We start from the raw sequence: 18,229 nt of genomic DNA, 5'->3' as shown, positions 1-18,229 counted from the left end.
CATTAATTGACAGGTAGCTAAAAACACTCACTTGTCTGAAATAAATCAACCTTGATTTGTTGCTCAATAATTTCAGAATAACAAGGTATTATAATGATGTCCAATGAGACACTTTAAAATATCACAGCTGCTCTGATCGAGGTGAGGGAGATGAAAAGGATGAATTTTTGTGTGACTAGTGATTAAAAATAAATGTACAACTTAGGGGAAGAACGTCATATTTTAAGGTATGCCTTACCTCAGATGTTCTCCTCCTGTCAGGAAGTACGAGTGTATTTGCATGACTTCCAGGTACTATAGTAGATCCTATACTCATTCTGGGTCCAACTAGCATGTACCGCTTCTCTCCTGATCTGTACTGGATGCTGTGACACAGTGTCCCATCATAATTAGTCTCTGGCAGATATTTAGAAGTATAGTCTGTGGATTTGGAGCACTGCATTGCAATCAGCACGATGATGCTGACAAGAAAAAGTACAGAAACTGCACCCAAAGTTATCATGAGGTAAAATATGACATTACTGTCCTCATCATCTTTTGCTGCGCTTTTAACATCAGAAGCTGCAAAAGCCTCTTTGGGCTCCACAAGTTTTACAATCACAGTAGCTGTTGCTGAGAGAGAAACGTTGCCGTTGTCTTTGACCAGTATGAGCAGTTTATGCTCAGCCTCGTCAGTCTCTGTGAATGAGCGAAGTGTTCTGATCTGTCCTGTATAGCGGTCCAAAGCAAAGAGACTGTGGTCAGTAACTTCTTGCAGTGAAAAGAGCAACCAGCCGTTATATCCTATATCAGCGTCATAGGCTCTGACTTTAGTCACCAAGTGTCCTGCATTGACGTTTCGGGGAATCTCCTCCACACCTTGAGCAGAGCCGTTGGAGGTGAGTGGATACAGGATGACTGGAGTGTTGTCGTTCTGATCCAGGATGAAGACGTTGACTGTGACGTTGTTGCTTAGTGACGGAGTTCCAGAATCTGAGGCAACAACTTGGAACTGGAAAGTTTTCAGTGTTTCAAAGTCAAAACTTTTCAGCGCTAAAATCTCCCCATTATCCGAGTTTATATTTAGAAATGAACTGATTTTATTATCTTCACTTCCGTCTCTGATGATATGATAGGAAACGCGTGCACAGTCATTTTCATCACGATCAGAGGCTTTCACTGCAAATACGGAGGCTCCTGGACTGTTATTCTCTGTGATATAAAACGTGTAAGGACTTGTTGAAAACATTGGACTGTTGTCGTTTACATCTGATATAACCACGCTTATTGTCTTTTCAGTTAAATGGGGAGGTTCACCTGAGTCCTTTGCAGTAATCGTGACATCATATTGAGAAGTAATTTCTCTGTCTAACTGGGAGATGGTAACTATAGCGTACATATTTTCTTGTAATGATGGAGATAACGTAAACGGGACTCCTTGTTTGATTGCGCAAATGACCTTACCATTGATTCCAGAGTCTAAATCAGTGACACTAATGAGGGCCACTGTAGTTCCTATCTTTGAATCTTCCTTGATAGAACTAGAAAATGATGTCACTTCTATCTCAGGTGCATTGTCATTCACGTCAGCAACGGTTATCACAACACTCTTGCCAGTTTTTAATGGAACCTGTGCCTTATCAGATGCCTGAATATCAATTTCATAACTTGTACTTTTCTCGAAATCTAATTTACCTGTTACATGAATTTCGCCAGTGTTTGCATCTATACTAAAAAGCTCCATTATTTTTGGATCGACTTCGTTACCGAATGAATATATTATTTCACCGTTTGCTCCCTGGTCCAAATCTGTTGCATTCACTTGAATGACGACAGTGCCAGTGGGGATGTTTTCTTTAAGTGTAGCAGAATACAGCTCTTTGGTGAACACTGGGGAATTGTCATTAATATCAAGTACATCCACAGTGATTTCTATATCGCCTGATTTCGCCGGTTTCCCTCCATCAACGGCTGTTAAACGTAACTTGTGCTTCTCGTTTGTTTCTCTGTCTAACTGCTTCTGCAGAACTAAGAATGGTATTTTCTGGTCTTTGCCACGGTCCTTTACTTCTACTCTAAAATATTCATTATGACTGAGTTTATATTGCTGAATTGCGAATTGGCCCACATCGGGGTCACGCGCGGCCTGTAGCTGAAATCTCGCTCCTGGTAGAGCCGACTCGGAAATTTCAAGCCTTTTCTCTTTCTCTGGAAAAACGGGAGAATGATCATTTATGTCTAGTATTTCCACTGCCACATAGTGAATCTCTAGTGGGTTTTCTAGCACGGTTTTTAGGTTGATGGTGCATGCACTGCTTCGTTCGCACACCTCTTCCCGGTCTATCCTTCTTTTCACATACAGGATGCCATCGTTTTGATTCACCTGGAACAGTGATTCCGTTGAGCCTGTTACAATGCGGTATCCTCTGCCTGTGAGTGCACTCTTATCAAGCCCCAAATCCTTAGCTATATTTCCCACGATGGTTCCATCTTGAACCTCCTCAGATATGGAATATCTGATCTGTGCAAAAGCTCCGCTACATAAAATAACTAAAACAATTATGAAGACGAACCAACACCGCCGGTCCTTCCGTGCTTTGCCTTCCCTTTGTTCCATGACAAAGATGACTGAAAATAGTCCATAAAATCCCTGCTTGCAAAGCCAGCCAGTGTCCGATGATCCTGTACGTTAACCAGGATCTGTTTTGGGGGAATGCTCTGAAAATAAAGCACACTCGTTGCCGTGAATCACGATCTTACCTTGAAATTTGCTATTTGAGAGAAAAATAGCATATCGGCTCGGTAGAAATACCACTCGTGACGTAAGGTACTGCCAAATACAGAGAACCACTGAACTATACTGACATCAAGCGTTAGGTATTGTTATTTACACAGACTACAGTTTTTAAAAAAAAATTTAAAAAATTAAAATCCCCCAGATGAGTTATATTCTCACGCTGACGTAAACAGGTCTTTATTGACCCATAGGACCGGATTTTGCACAAAGCCCAACTCTGGACACTCGAATGCATTTGGAAGTATACACAATATGTGTTGTACTTTACTGTAACTGTGTAGTTAGCATATACTAAGTAGAAAACATCAGCAAAAAATACCACACAAATAGCCTTACCAAAAACCCGCAAGTGGAAGAGGAAAACGGTTTGCAGTGTTTACTAATGCCAGTAACAAATCAGCACCATGGAGAGTGAACACATAGTACTGGTAAAAGTATTACTCTTGTTAAATATAATAAAAATTGAACTAAAAACGTTTTAAATGAAATCAAATTCTTCCATATACCAGTCAAAAATCTCATTAAACCCTACCTCTTCAGGTGTCCGTCTCCTATCAGGAAGCACGAGTGTATTTCCATGGCTGCCCGGAACTATAGTAGATCCTATACTCATTCTGGGTCCAACTAGCATGTACCGCTTCTCCCCTGATCTGTACTGGATGCTGTGACACAATGTCCCATCATAATTAGTCTCTGGCAGATATTTAGAAGTATAGTCTGTGGATTTGGAGCACTGCATTGCAATCAGCACGATGATGCTGACGAGAAAAAGTACAGAAACTGCGCCCAAAGATATCATGAGGTAAAAGATGACATTACTGTCCTCATCATCTTTTGCTGCGCTTTTAATATCAGAAGCTGCAAAAGCCTCTTTGGGCTCCACAAGTTTGACAATCACAGTAGCTGTTGCTGAGAGAGAAACGTTGCCGTTGTCTTTGACCAGTATGAGCAGTTTATGCTCAGCCTCGTCTGTCTCTGTGAATGAGCGAAGTGTTCTGATCTGTCCCGTATAGCGGTCCAAAGCAAAGAGACTGTGGTCAGTCACTTCCTGCAGTGAAAAGAGCAACCAGCCGTTATATCCTATATCAGCGTCATAGGCTCTGACTTTAGTCACCAAGTGTCCTGCGTTGACGTTTCGGGGAATCTCCTCCACACCTTGAGCAGAACCGTTGGAGCTGAGTGGATACAGGATGACTGGAGCGTTGTCGTTCTGATCCAGGATGAAGACGTTGACTGTGACATTGTTGCTTAGTGACGGAGTTCCAGAATCTGAGGCAACAACTTGGAACTGGAAAGTTTTCAGCATTTCAAAGTCAAAACTTTTCAGTGCCACAATTTCTCCATTTTCAGAATTAATGTTTAGAAAAGAGGTGAGCGTATTTTCTCCCCCCCTTTCTCTTAAGATAAGATATGAAATAAGAGCATTACTTCCCTCATCATTGTCTCGGGCTGCCACTGAGAAGATCGACGCCCCTGGGCTGTTATTCTCAGTTATGTAGAAAGTATATGGATTCTGCAAGAACTCAGGGCTGTTGTCATTCACATCTGAAATAACAATATTTATACTTTTCTCCGATGATAAGGAAGGTTCGCCTTCGTCTTTAGCAACTATCAGGACATTATACTGGGATTGTTGTTCTCTGTCTAAAACCTGTTTCGTTACTAGAGAATACATGTTACTTTGTAAAGAAGGTGCGAGCAAAAAGGGTGCATCTTTGCTTACATAACATACTACTTTTCCATTCAAATCAGAATCGGAGTCTTTGACACTAATTAACGCCACTGTGGTTCCTGGTTTTGAATTTTCAGGGAGTGCATGAGAAAAAGATGTCACTTCAATCTCTGGTGCATTGTCATTTACGTCAATTATATTAATAATGACGACTTTGTCTGTTGTCATTGTAGCTGGTCCTTTGTCGGATGCTTGAATGTCGATTTCATACCTGCCGCTTTCTTCAAAGTCTATGAGTCCCGCCACTATAATTTCTCCAGTTACCGGATTTAAGTCAAAACGTTCACGTACCCGTGCTTCCACGTCATTTCCAAATGAATACACAACCTCACCATTTAATCCTTCATCCAGGTCTGTTGCATTAACTTGAATCACAGTCGTACCAAAAGGAGAATTTTCTTTGAGGTGCGCACTATATGCCTCCCTACTGAAAACAGGAGGGTTGTCATTAACATCGGAAACATTAACAATTATTGTCATGTTACCAGATCTGGGAGGTTTACCTCCATCAAAGGCTGTCAGAAGCAACACATGAGTTTGAACAGATTCTCTATCAAGTGATTTTTGAAGGACTAAACTTGGTGTTTTACGGTCTTCGCCCCGGTCTTTCACTTCTAAACGAAAATGTTCATTGTGACTCAGCTTGTACTGCTGGACAGACAGCAAACCACTATCTGCATCACGGGCTGCTTGTAATTGAAATCGTGCTCCTGGTAGTGCAGATTCAGAAATTTCCAACGTATTTTCTTTTTCAGGAAAGATCGGTGCGTGGTCGTTTACATCCAGAATCTCCACTGCAACGTAGTGCACCTCGAGTGGATTTTCTAACACTGTTTTTAGGTCGATAACACACATCTTGTGTCGGTCACACACTTCCTCTCTGTCGATTTTTCGGTTCACATACAAGATCCCATTATCTGTGTTTACTCGGAAAGGAGGCTCTGCTGAGCCGGAGACAATGCGGTACCCCCTCTCTTTCAGTGTAGCCTTATCGAGACCTAAATCCTTCGCGATATTTCCAACAGCAGTTCCTTCTGTAACTTCCTCTGAAATTGAATATCTAAATTGTCCCAAAGCGGTCTTCCAGACCAGAACCAAAATGTATACAATCCATATTGTCCTCGTTCTCCACGTTAGGCATCGCCTTTGTTCCATGGCGTAAAGATGAAACAGCGAAATGAAGCAACTTTCAAATCGCTACACTCATACACTCAAATAGGATTGTTCTGCCACACCCGTTATTACAATCTGACAGTTTTTCAGAATAAAAATTCTTAGCGATTAAATTGTGTCTAGTCCTTCACACACAGAAACGTCCTCCATTCTACTGTTTTAAAGGAAGGGGATGGCTCTTGTGTATACAATTGTAACCTTGTGGAAGCATTATTTGTCCTTACACTGACACCAAGTGACAAACAATCACACTGCAGACTTCAAAAAGAAGCATGCATTAGAAACAGCAAACTTATCGAGATAATAAATGTAAGCAAATTTAGAAAAAACAAAACAAAATAAAAACATTCAGCCTACTCCACTTTCACCATTCTAAAACAAAAATAAGCAAAACCGTTCTATCCAAATTTCTTTTGACATTACTCCATTCATGTGCTGTTGCTTTTCATGATTACGCTGCCTGTTGTAATGCAATTCCAGTCAGAGGGACACGAACTTGCCACAGAAAACAATGTAAAAGGTAAACTTCTAGACAAACACGAAACAAATACAAATCCGACTGAAATACCAGGAGTCATGGCATCAGGCATATTTAGAAAGTAATAAAACGGACAGATAAGCTGAAGCTGTGAAGCTAACGAGTCTAGGATCCTCATGTATGCTAATGCTAACTACAACATAGCAGCAATATAAGTGATATACATGAAGACCTATAATCATGACCCATTGTTCCAATATTGATAGTACATAACGAGAAAAAAGTTGTATATTTGAAAAGTGTTATATATAAAGTGGCAAATAAGATTTTAACAACTGTATGAAGGCAGGTGATTTTAATAATTTCAATTCGAAAAATATATACTAGAGGACGATGATTTGATTATAAATGCTGTTAAAATACAGCACAGAGGTGAACTGTTCATCTTACCTCCTCAGATGTCCTCCGCCTGTCAGGAAGCACGAGTGTATTTGCATGGCTACCCGGCACTATAGTAGATCCTATACTCATTCTGGGTCCAACTAGCATGTACCGCTTCTCCCCTGATCTGTACTGGATGCTGTGACACAATGTCCCATCATAATTAGTCTCTGGCAGATATTTAGAAGTATAGTCTGTGGATTTGGAGCACTGCATTGCAATCAGCACGATGATGCTGACGAGAAAAAGTACAGAAACTGCGCCCAAAGTTATCATGAGGTAAAATATGACATTACTGTCCTCATCATCTTTTGCTGCACTTTTAACATCAGAAGCTGCAAAAGCCTCTTTGGGCTCCACAAGTTTGACAATCACAGTAGCTGTTGCTGAGAGAGAAACGTTGCCGTTGTCTTTGACCAGTATGAGCAGTTTATGCTCAGCCTCGTCTGTCTCTGTGAATGAGCGAAGTGTTCTGATCTGTCCTGTATAGCGGTCCAACGCAAAGAGACTGTGGTCAGTAACTTCCTGCAGTGAAAAGAGCAACCAGCCGTTATATCCTATATCAGCGTCATAGGCTCTGACTTTAGTCACAAAGTGTCCTGCGTTGACGTTTCGGGGAATCTCCTCCACACCTTGAGCAGAGCCGTTGGAGCTGAGTGGATACAGGATGACTGGAGTGTTGTCGTTCTGATCCAAGATGAAGACGTTGACTGTGACGTTGTTGCTTAGTGACGGAGTTCCAGAATCTGACGCAACAACTTGAAACTGGAAAGTTTTCAGTGTTTCAAAGTCAAAACTTTTCAGGGCTGAAACATCCCCATTTTCGGAGTTAATATTTAGAAATGATGTAACTTTATTTTCACGACCCGCATTCCTAAGAATATGATATGAGATCATCGCATTATCTCCTTCATCATCGTCGGATGCGGTTATACAAAACACAGAAGCTCCCGGTGGGTTATTTTCGGTAATGAAGAACGTATAGGGACTCGCTGAAAACTGCGGACTATTATCATTCGTATCTGATACAAACACGTTTACTGTCTTTTCCGATGTTAAGGCTGGTTCACCAGCGTCCTTTGCGATTATTGTTATATCATATGTTGATTGTTGCTCTCTGTCCAGCTGTGACTTGGTGACCACGGCGAACATGTTATCTTGTATTGACGGAGTTAGTGTAAAAGGGCTGTCCCCTGCGATATAGCTGATTATTTTTCCATTTAACCCAGAGTCTGAATCTGTAATGCTGAGAAGCGCGACCGTTGTTCCTGGTCTAGAGTCCTCTGAAACTGCACTTGACAACGATGCCACTTCTATCTCAGGGGGATTATCATTTATGTCTCCAATGTTAATTATCACACTTTTATAAGTTTTAAATGGAATGCTTCCCTTATCAGAGGCTTGTATATCAATGTGATAGCTGTCTTGTTCTTCAAAATCTATGTGACCTTTGACAATTATCTCCCCAGTAACAGAGTCTATATCAAAAAGCTCTCGAATTTTACCTTTTACGCCACTGCCAAATGAATAAACTACTTCCCCATTGGGACCATCATCCAAATCGGTTGCGTTAACCTGAATGACTGTTGTGCCAGCCGGGGTGTTTTCCTGTAGTACAGCTGAATATGTATCTTGAATAAACACTGGCATGTTGTCATTAACGTCTAAAACATCTATGTATATTTCAACTGTGCCCGTGTTTTGAGGTGTTCCACCGTCTATAGCCATGAGCACCAATTTATGGCTACTTTTAACCTCTCTGTCTAGCTGTTTACCCAACGTTAAAGTTGGAGTTTTGCCATCTTTGCCTCTGTCTTTAATCTCTAAACGAAAATGGTCGTTCTGACTTATTTTATACTGTTGGATAGAGTTTGTGCCACTATCCGGATCGTGAGCGTTTTGCAACTGATACTGTGCTCCTGGTAATGCAGACTCGGAGATCTCTAGTTTCTGAGCTTTGTCGGGAAATGCAGGAGAGTGGTCGTTTAAATCCGCTATTTCTACTATGACATAATGTATTTCTAGTGGGTTTTCAAGCACAGTTTTGAGACTAATTACACAAACATTATTATCCTTACATACTTCCTCTCGGTCTATTTTGCGCTTTGCGTAAAGGACCCCATCATCCTGATTTACATTGAAAAGAGGTTCAGTCGAGCCAGATATAATGCGAAATCCCCTCTGCTTCATTATATTCAGATCTATTCCCAAATCCTTAGCGATATTCCCAACAACACTCCCTTCTGTTAGCTCTTCTGATATAGAGTACCTCAGTTGTCCTGAAGCAATTGTGAAAAATAAAAGCACAACAAAAACGCCGATGAGTGGTGATCGCTGTCGCCATGATTCCCGTCGCCTTTGTTTCATACTGTGAGGTAAACGTAAAAATCCAAACGCTTCCATCATTCGCCACATGTTTAGATTTTTGTCTCCATAGCAGCAAGAAATAAATCCACTTCTCGTATATTATTTGTCAGTATAAAATGATAGTCACCACACGCTTAGAGCAAGTCTTTCAACTAAACGCTCTCAAACCAGACTGCATGTAACGTGGTTGGACTCGGGTATGACGTGCAGAGACGCTATAAGGCGTTATACTGACAAGGTACCGCCACCTTGTGAATATGTGTAATAGTACAATTTATGATATCAAGCTGACAAATAGTTATGGCTACTGCATCACTAAACTGACGTGTTTGAGGTCATTGTCGAAATTCTATCCAAATCCAGTTTCACCACCATTGAGAATAATAACAAAAATCATTACTCGGGGTAGAATAGGTAGAATACATGGCAACAAGTTATTACTCACCTCTTCAGGTGGGCGTCTTCTGTCTGGCATCACCAGAGTATTTGCATGGCTGCCCGAAACTATAGTAGATCCTATACTCATTCTGGGTCCAACTAGCATGTACTTCCTGTCTCCTGATCTGTACTGGATGCTGTGACACAGTGTCCCGTCATAATCTGCCTTTTGTAAATACTTAGAAGTATCGTCTGTGGATTTGGAGCACTGCATTGCAATCAGCACGATGATACTGACGAGAAAAAGTACAGAAACTGCGCCCAAAGTTATCATGAGGTAAAATATGACATTACTGTCCTCATTATCCTTTGTCGCACTTTTAACATCAGAAGCTGCAAAAGCCTCTTTGGGCTCCACAAGTTTGACAATCACAGTAGCTGTTGCTGAGAGAGAAACGTTGCCGTTGTCTTTGACCAGTATGAGCAGTTTATGCTCAGCCTCGTCTGTCTCTGTGAATGAGCGAAGTGTTCTGATCTGTCCTGTGTAGCGGTCCAAAGCAAAGAGACTGTGGTCAGTCAGTTCTTGCAGTGAAAAGAGCAACCAGCCGTTATATCCTATATCAGCATCATAGGCTCTGACCTTAGTCACCAAGTGTCCCGCATTGACGTTTCGGGGAATCTCCTCCACACCTTGAGCAGAACCGTTGGAGCTGAGTGGATACAGGATGACTGGAGCGTTGTCGTTCTGATCCAGGATGAAGACGTTGACTGTGACGTTGTTGCTTAGTGACGGAGTTCCAGAATCTGAGGCAACAACTTGGAACTGGAAAGTTTTCAGCGATTCAAAGTCAAAACTTTTTAGCGCTAAAATCTCCCCATTATCAGAATTGATATTAAGACTGTATGAAGAAAGTTTACTATTCTCTTTTTCGTCTCTCAGGATATGATATGAAATATGGGCATTTTCACCCTCGTCGTGGTCTGTTGCCCTCACAGAAAACAGTGAAACACCTGGTAAATTGTTCTCAGTAACATAAAAAGTGTAAGGGTTCGCTGAAAACTCCGGCCTGTTATCATTCACATCCGATACAATAATAGTAATGCTTTTTACAGAAGTCAGCGAGGGTGTGCCTGCATCTTTTGCAACTATTGTTACATCATATATGGCCTGCTTTTCTCTATCCAGGGGTGATTTTGTACTTATGGAATACATGTTGTCGTGTGTTGAAAGTGACAACTTGAAAGGGACTTCTTCATTAAATGAGCAGATTACTTTCCCGTTAAGACCAGAGTCTTTATCGATAACACTGATTAATGCCACAGTAGTTCCCAGTCTTGCATCCTCGGGTATTGCCTTTGAAAACGAAGTGACCTCTATCTGAGGGGCATTATCATTCAAATCAACAATCTTCACCATCACACTTTTGTCTGTCCTTAACGGAGCCGGGCCTTTATCAGACGCTTGTATATCAATTTCATAACTTTCCTCTGATTCGAAATCTAGCACATCTTGAATAATAATTTCACCGGTGTTTGGATCAACACGAAATAGTTCGCGTATCCTGTGGTTTACATTGCTACCTAAAGAATAGATAAGCTCACCATTTGATCCCTCGTCTAAGTCAGAAGCATTTACCTTTACTATTGTTGTACCGGTGGGAGTGTTTTCGTTTACAAGTACCGAGTACGTGTCTTCATTGAAAACTGGCATATTATCATTAACGTCCAACACATCGATAAATATTTCAGCTGTTCCAGATTTACTTGGCTTCCCTCCATCAATAGCGGAAAGAAGTAGCTTGTGAATTTTCTTTGTTTCCCTGTCTAGCGTCTTGAGTAAAACTAAAATCGGTATTTTCCCCTCTTTTCCGCGATCTTTAACTTCTAATCGAAAGTGATTATTGGGACTGAGCTTATACTCTTGGATAGAAAACTGACCAACATCGGGGTCATGCGCTGCCTGCAGCTGGAGGCGCAAACCTGGTAAAACTGACTCCGAAATTTCAAGACGGTACTGTTTAACTGAAAAGCTAGGAGCATGGTCGTTCACATCCTGAATCTCCACAGTCACATAATGAATTTCAAGAGGGTTTTCAAGCACTGTTTTTAGGTTGATCAAACACGCTGTGTTTCTCTCACAAACCTTCTCTCTGTCAATTATACGGTCAACATATAGTATTCCATCGTTTTGGTCCACGTGAAAAAACGACTCCGATGAACCCTCAACAATGCGACATCCTCTCTCTTTCAATGTATTCTTTTCCAATCCCAAATCCTTCGCTATATTTCCAACAGCAGTTCCTTCATTGACTCCCTCGGCAATGGAATATCTGATCTGCGCCGAAGCGCGGCTCCACACTAGAATAACTACAACAATGAAAGCGATCCACCGCAATTCGTCTTTTGATGCTCCAGGTTGTTTTCGCTCCATAATTAGGAGATAAAAAATGTTCCTCTGTGATTTACAATACCGAGTTTTCCACGAGTTGAGAAAAATAATAAAAAAATATTCATATCACCAGACAGGCTACCGTGCAGTATCAGGTTCACATATGCTCTAAATGAAGAGGAGGCATCGAGTGAAACCCATCCCACAAATAGGAGGTCCCATACTGCTGACAAAGAGCTTATCTTTAAACACTTTTCTGCTCAGATAGTGACACCAAGTGACTATCAAAGATTGTTTCCCCTGGATAATAGTACATGTTAAAGTATCTCATCTTTAAGTTAATACTTGCACTTGTGTTAAGAAGGACATGTCAAATTTCATGGTGTTAGGAAAGAAAGAAGAAGATAAATAGCGCGTGGTTTCAGCACCACTGACAGCATTCACCAACACCTCTAAATGGCAAATCAAGTTTGTTCTCAATCTCTACTAAAAGCAAAACTAGAGTTTTGGCCATTTAAGGCATCTTACCTCTTCAGATGTTCTTCTCCTGTCGGGAAGCACTAGAGTATTTGCATGACTTCCAGGTACTATAGTAGATCCTATACTCATCCTGGGTCCAACTAGCATGTACCGCTTCTCTCCTGATCTGTACTGGATGCTGTGACACAGTGTCCCATCATAATTAGTCTCTGGCAGATATTTAGACGTATAGTCTGTGGATTTGGAGCACTGCATTGCAATCAGCACGATGATGCTGACGAGAAAAAGCACAGAAACTGCGCCCAAAGTTATCATGAGGTAAAATATGACATTACTGTCCTCATCATCTTTTGCTGCACTTTTAACATCAGAAGCTGCAAAAGCCTCTTTGGGCTCCACAAGTTTGACTATCACAGTAGCTGTTGCTGAGAGAGAAACGTTGCCGTTGTCTTTGACTCGTATGAGCAGTTTATGCTCAGCCTCGTCTGTCTCTGTGAATGAGCGAAGTATTCTGATCTGTCCTGTATAGCGGTCCAAAGCAAAGAGACTGTGGTCAGTAACTTCCTGCAGTGAAAAGAGCAACCAGCCGTTATATCCTATATCAGCGTCATAGGCTCTGACTTTAGTCACCAAGTGTCCTGCGTTGACGTTTCGGGGAATCTCCTCCACACCTTGAGCAGAACCGTTGGAGCTGAGTGGATACAGGATGACTGGAGCGTTGTCGTTCTGATCCAGGATGAAGACGTTGACGGTGACGTTGTTGCTTAGTGACGGAGTTCCAGAATCTGAGGCAACAACTTGGAACTGGAAAGTTTTCAGGGTTTCAAAGTCAAAACTTTTTAGCGCAGTGATTTGTCCATTATCTGAATTCACATTTAGGAAAGCTGTGACGTCATTTTCACCACCTCCTCTCAGAAGATGATATGAAATAGCTGCGTTTTCATTTGCATCGTTGTCCGATGCGCTTACAGAAAATATTGGCGCACCTGCGAAGTTATTTTCTGACAGATAACACTGTAATGGGTTTTGCAGGAATTGCGGACTGTTGTCATTTACATCTGCTATCTGAATGCTAAGAGTTTTAAAACTGGATAAAGTAGGCTCACCACAGTCTGTAGCTTCTATAGTAATATCATAATGTGACACCACCTCTCGGTCCAGAAACCCGCTAGTAACAATTGAGTAAGTATTTTCTTTATAGGATGGTTTTAGGTCAAAAGGAATGCCCTGAGTTATCCGTGAAATAATTTTCCCATTAACTCCAGAGTCTTTATCCGTTACACTGATAAGTGAAATAACTTTACCAGGCTTTGAATCTTCGGTTACTGTATTTGACAGTGACGTGACTTCTATTTCCGGTCGATTGTCATTGACGTCCTTAATTTTCACAATCACTCTACACCTGCTTGTTAAAGGAGGCGTTCCTTTGTCTGACGCCTGCACATCTAATTTATAAACCTCGGAATCTTCAAAATCCAACCCCCCTTTCAGTGTAATTTCTCCACTTACACTATCCAGTTCAAATATTTCATAAATTTTATGCGCTAATGTTTTACTAAGGCTATACTCTAATTCCCCATTTGTCCCTTCATCCGGATCTGTTGCATTTACGTTTGCAACAGTCGTTCCAACCGAAACGTTTTCGAATATTTCTATTTGATAAGTATCCTGTTTAAACGTCGGGCGATTATCATTAATATCAAGAACAGTGATGGAAACATTAAGCGTTCCTGATCGCGGAGGTTTACCTCCATCAACCGCGGTTACAAAGAGGAAATGTTTATGTTTTTTTTCTCTGTCTAAGGAATTCTTCAGAATTAGAAATGGTAGTTTTTCCTCATCACTTTGACTAATCTCTATATCAAAGTGATCATTTGAAGATAATGAATATGTGCGGATAGAATTTATGCCAGCATCAGGATCACGGGCCGGATGCAGTTCCAATCGTGTTCCCGGGGATGATTGTTCTGCTACTTCAAAGGTTTGTTGTTTTTCAGAAAAACTCGGGGAATGGTCATTTACATCAGTAATTTCTACAGCTACATAGTGGATTTCCAGTGGGTTCTCTACAAGCATTTTTAGCTCTATCATGCAAGCACCACTTCCATGGCACAGTTCCTCTCTGTCGATTTTCTTACGAACCAGTAATACTCCATTGTCCGGATTCACCTCGAAAAACGCATCCGTAGAGCCCGATACAACACGTAACAGACGATCGGCCAAAGAGGTTTTGTCAAGACCAAGATCCTTGGCAACATTTCCAACAATAGTCCCTTCTTTCATCTCCTCTGGAATCGAGTATCTCAGTTCAGCGAAAGCCTGCTCTCCGAAAATCAGCAGCAAAGACAAATATAAAGCAAAGCAACAGCGGTTGCCTGTTCTGCTTCGTGTTCTCTCAGCCATTCTTCTCAAACAACACATTTACACATAAAACATATTTCTCCAGGAAGCTCAATTTATATATCCTTGGCTTTTCGTAAAGTATGTAAAGAAAACATATGGCACCGCCTCATCCGACTCACATCAGCTTTGCTGTGAGTTATCAAACAAAAGCCTTCTTAGGGGAGGACCTAATTCCTTTATGGAATGCTCGGTGTAACAGTGACGCCAAGAGGACAACATTTTAGACGATTTATACTTTGAAAGGTTTTCCTTTACGTTAGTAACAACAGCCACCTCAACATAAGTCAGCAGATAAACGCAAGTTGCAGCAAACACACTATAATAGGCTAAGGGCAGGGCTCTGCCATCTTTACAGTCAGAGACATTTTATTAGTCTCATGTGTCATTCAGAAAATAAACGGTGTATATTAGTAAACTCCGCCAAATTAACAATTTAACACGTCACGTCGGAAGGACGTACATGCAGGATCAGAGACAAAACGCTGCGCAATGTTTGCTTCTTATTTTTCTTCTTCTTCTTCTTCTTCTCATTGTTATTATTGTTGTTGTTTTTGTTTCTGTTAGTAACAGTAGTAGTGGGTGTTGTTGTATATATTTTTTCGATATTTCTACTAAAAGAAATCTAAAAACAAACAAACAAACTCATAGGCCTTCTTTATATTGATAACGAAAGTATTGGTAATTATTTTGAATTTGTACACATCTTTGTATTGATATGGATACAAAAATCAACTAACCCATTAATTCATTCATCATGAGTTATCAAAAGGTTTAATCTTGCAGACCAAATAACAGCTGAGACACATCTGAGCTGGATGCACAGTATGTGCTATATGTTAGTCTTACCTCCTCAGATGTTCTCCTCCTATCTGGCATCACCAGTGTATTTGCATGGCTTCCAGGGACTATAGTAGATCCTATACTCATTCTGGGTCCAACGAGCATGTACCGCTTCTCCCCTGATCTGTACTGGATGCTGTGACACAATGTCCCGTCATAATTAGTCTCTGGCAGATATTTAGAAGTATAGTCTGTGGATTTGGAGCACTGCATTGCAATCAGCACGATGATACTGACGAGGAAAAGCACAGAAACTGCGCCCAAAGTTATCATGAGGTAAAATATGACATTACTGTCCTCATCATCGTTTGCTGCACTTTTAACATCAGAAGCTGCAAAAGCCTCTTTGGGCTCCACAAGTTTGACAATCACAGTAGCTGTTGCTGAGAGAGAAACGTTGCCGTTGTCTTTGACTCGTATGAGCAGTTTATGCTCAGCCTCGTCAGTCTCTGTGAATGAGCGAAGTGTTCTGATCTGTCCTGTGTAGCGGTCCAAAGCAAAGAGACTGTGGTCAGTAACTTCCTGGAGTGAAAAGAGCAACCAGCCGTTATATCCTATATCAGCGTCATAGGCTCTGACTTTAGTCACCAAGTGTCCTGCGTTGACGTTTCGGGGAATCTCCTCCACACCTTGAGCAGAACCGTTGGAGCTGAGTGGATACAGGATGACTGGAGCGTTGTCGTTCTGATCCAGGATGAAAACGTTGACTGTGACATTGTTGCTTAGTGGCGGAGTTCCCGAATCTGAGGCAACAACTTGGAACTTGAAAGTTTTCAGCGTTTCAAAATCAAAACTTTTTAGCGCGGTGATTTGTCCATTATCTGAATTCACATTTAGAAAAGATATTACATAATTTTCACCACCTTCTCTCAGAAGATGATATGAAATAGCTGCGTTTTCATTTGCATCGAGGTCTACTGCACTTACAGAAAATATTGGCGCACCTGCGAAGTTATTTTCTGTCACGTAACACTGTAATGGGTTTTGGGGAAATTGTGGACTGTTGTCATTTACATCTGCTATCTGAATGCTAAGAGTTTTAAAACTGGATAAAGGAGGCTCACCACAGTCTGTAGCTGTTATTATTACTTCGTATTCTGGTACAGTTTCTCGATCTAACACTCCCTTCGTGACCACGGAATATATGTTTTCCTTGTAAGAAGGTTTTAATTCGAAAGGTGCATTGTCGGTCATGTGTGTAATTATTTTTCCATTAAGTCCAGAGTCTTTATCCGTTACACTGATAAGTGAAATAACTGTACCAGGCTTTGAATCTTCGGTTACTGTATTTGATAGTGACGTGACTTCTATTTCTGGTGCATTGTCATTAATGTCTTGTATCTTTATTATTGCTCTACACCTTCCGATTAATGGAGGTTGTCCTTTATCAGATGCTTCAACGTCTAGTTTATAAATCTCAGAATCCTCAAAATCTAATGCTACTTTTAGCGTAATTTGTCCACTTACACTATCCAGTTCAAATATCTGATAAACTTTACGCGCTAATGTTTTGCTCAGGCTGTACTCTATTTCCCCGTTAGTGCCTTCATCTGGGTCTATAGCAGCTACAGTTGCAACAACAGCACCAACAGAGACATTTTCTTTTATTTCAATTTGGTAAGTCTCCCGACTGAATGTCGGGCGATTATCATTACTGTCAAGAACAATAACGGATACATTAAGCGTGCCTGATTTTGGAGGTTTACCTCCATCAACTGCTGTTACAGTTAGCAAGTGTTTATTCTTTTGTTCTCTGTCTAAAGATGTCTTCAGCACTAGAAATGGTATTTTGTCCTCATCACTTTGACTAATCTCAATATCGAAATGCTCATTTGACGTTAGTGTGTATATGCGGATAGAGTTTATTCCAGCATCAGGATCACGAGCCGCGTGAAGCTGGAATCGTGTTCCCGGAGGTGTATGCTCGGCCATTTCAAAGGTCTGCTCCTTTTCAGAAAAGCTGGGGGAATGATCATTTACATCAGCAATTTCTACAGCAATATGATGCATTTCCAGGGGATTTTCAACAAGGATCTTTAGCTCAATAAGGCATGAACCGCTACCTTGACAAAGCTTTTCTCTGTCGATTTTTTTACGAACCTGTAAAGCCCCATTGTCCGGGTTTACCTCGAAAAACGCGTCCTTAAATCCAGAAACAACACGGAACCGACGATCAGTCAAAGAGGTTTTGTCAATACCAAGATCCTTGGCCACATTTCCAACAGTAGTTCCTTCTTTGACCTCCTCCGGAACAGAGTATCTCAAATCAGCCAAAGCCCGCTTTCCGAAAACCAGCAGCAGTGTCAAATAAAAAGCAACCCAGAAGCACTCACAGCATCGATACGGTTTTCCATTCCTCATTGTTGTCCAGTTGCACACGATGACACCTGAATCTGTTTCTATAATAATTATATTTGCGATTACGATCACTTCTCATCCGACTCCCGTTTTTAGATATTATGCATTCGTTGCTGTGAACCACCAGACAAAAAGCTTTGTTAGGGGAGGGACTGTGTTTTTATGGTCATTTATGTTATAGTGACACCAAGAGGACAACTCTGTATGTTTATTTCTGATGATTTTAAGTAAGGACCATTACAGGTATGTATTTTATGTGCAAAATTTGTCACTAAGGACCATAGCGATAAAAGAGTTATATCCACTTACTTAAGGATACTTGAAGTATTTCTTTCCCCTGAATTTCACCAGTTGAATTTTGTATTCCTTTTCTTAATAGTACTGAAGAAAGATTTAATTTCTCTGCTTTTACAT

General features: G+C 41.0%; 1 protein-coding gene across 11 annotated transcripts in view; it reads right to left on the bottom strand.

Annotated features, from left to right (window-relative positions):
- Positions 1-18,229, bottom strand: part of LOC102780923 (protocadherin alpha-C2-like) — a 198,014-nt gene that overhangs the window by 150,138 nt on the left and 29,647 nt on the right. Inside the window, exon 1 of one of the 11 annotated variants that reach the window (XM_087849889.1) lies at positions 15,464-17,891. The exons of 5 other annotated variants lie outside the window; for them this stretch is intronic. In XM_087849889.1, coding sequence (XP_087706015.1) covers positions 15,464-17,818 — 2,355 coding nt within the window. In that variant the 5' untranslated portion in view covers positions 17,819-17,891. Of the gene's footprint in view, positions 1-238; positions 2,739-3,308; positions 5,679-6,609; positions 9,207-9,412; positions 11,780-12,262; positions 14,794-15,463; positions 17,892-18,229 lie in introns of those variants that run through there. 5 more of the 11 variants (XM_087849840.1, XM_087849945.1, XM_087849797.1 and 2 more) reach the window with 5 other exon arrangements.

This window comes from Neolamprologus brichardi, chromosome 2 (genome assembly GCF_056152115.1).
Source record: "Neolamprologus brichardi isolate AB-2024 chromosome 2, ASM5615211v1, whole genome shotgun sequence".
NCBI classification, from domain to species: domain Eukaryota; kingdom Metazoa; phylum Chordata; class Actinopteri; order Cichliformes; family Cichlidae; genus Neolamprologus; species Neolamprologus brichardi.
The sequence above is the reverse complement of the archived record's forward strand: the minus strand, read 5'-3'. Positions and strand labels throughout refer to the sequence as shown.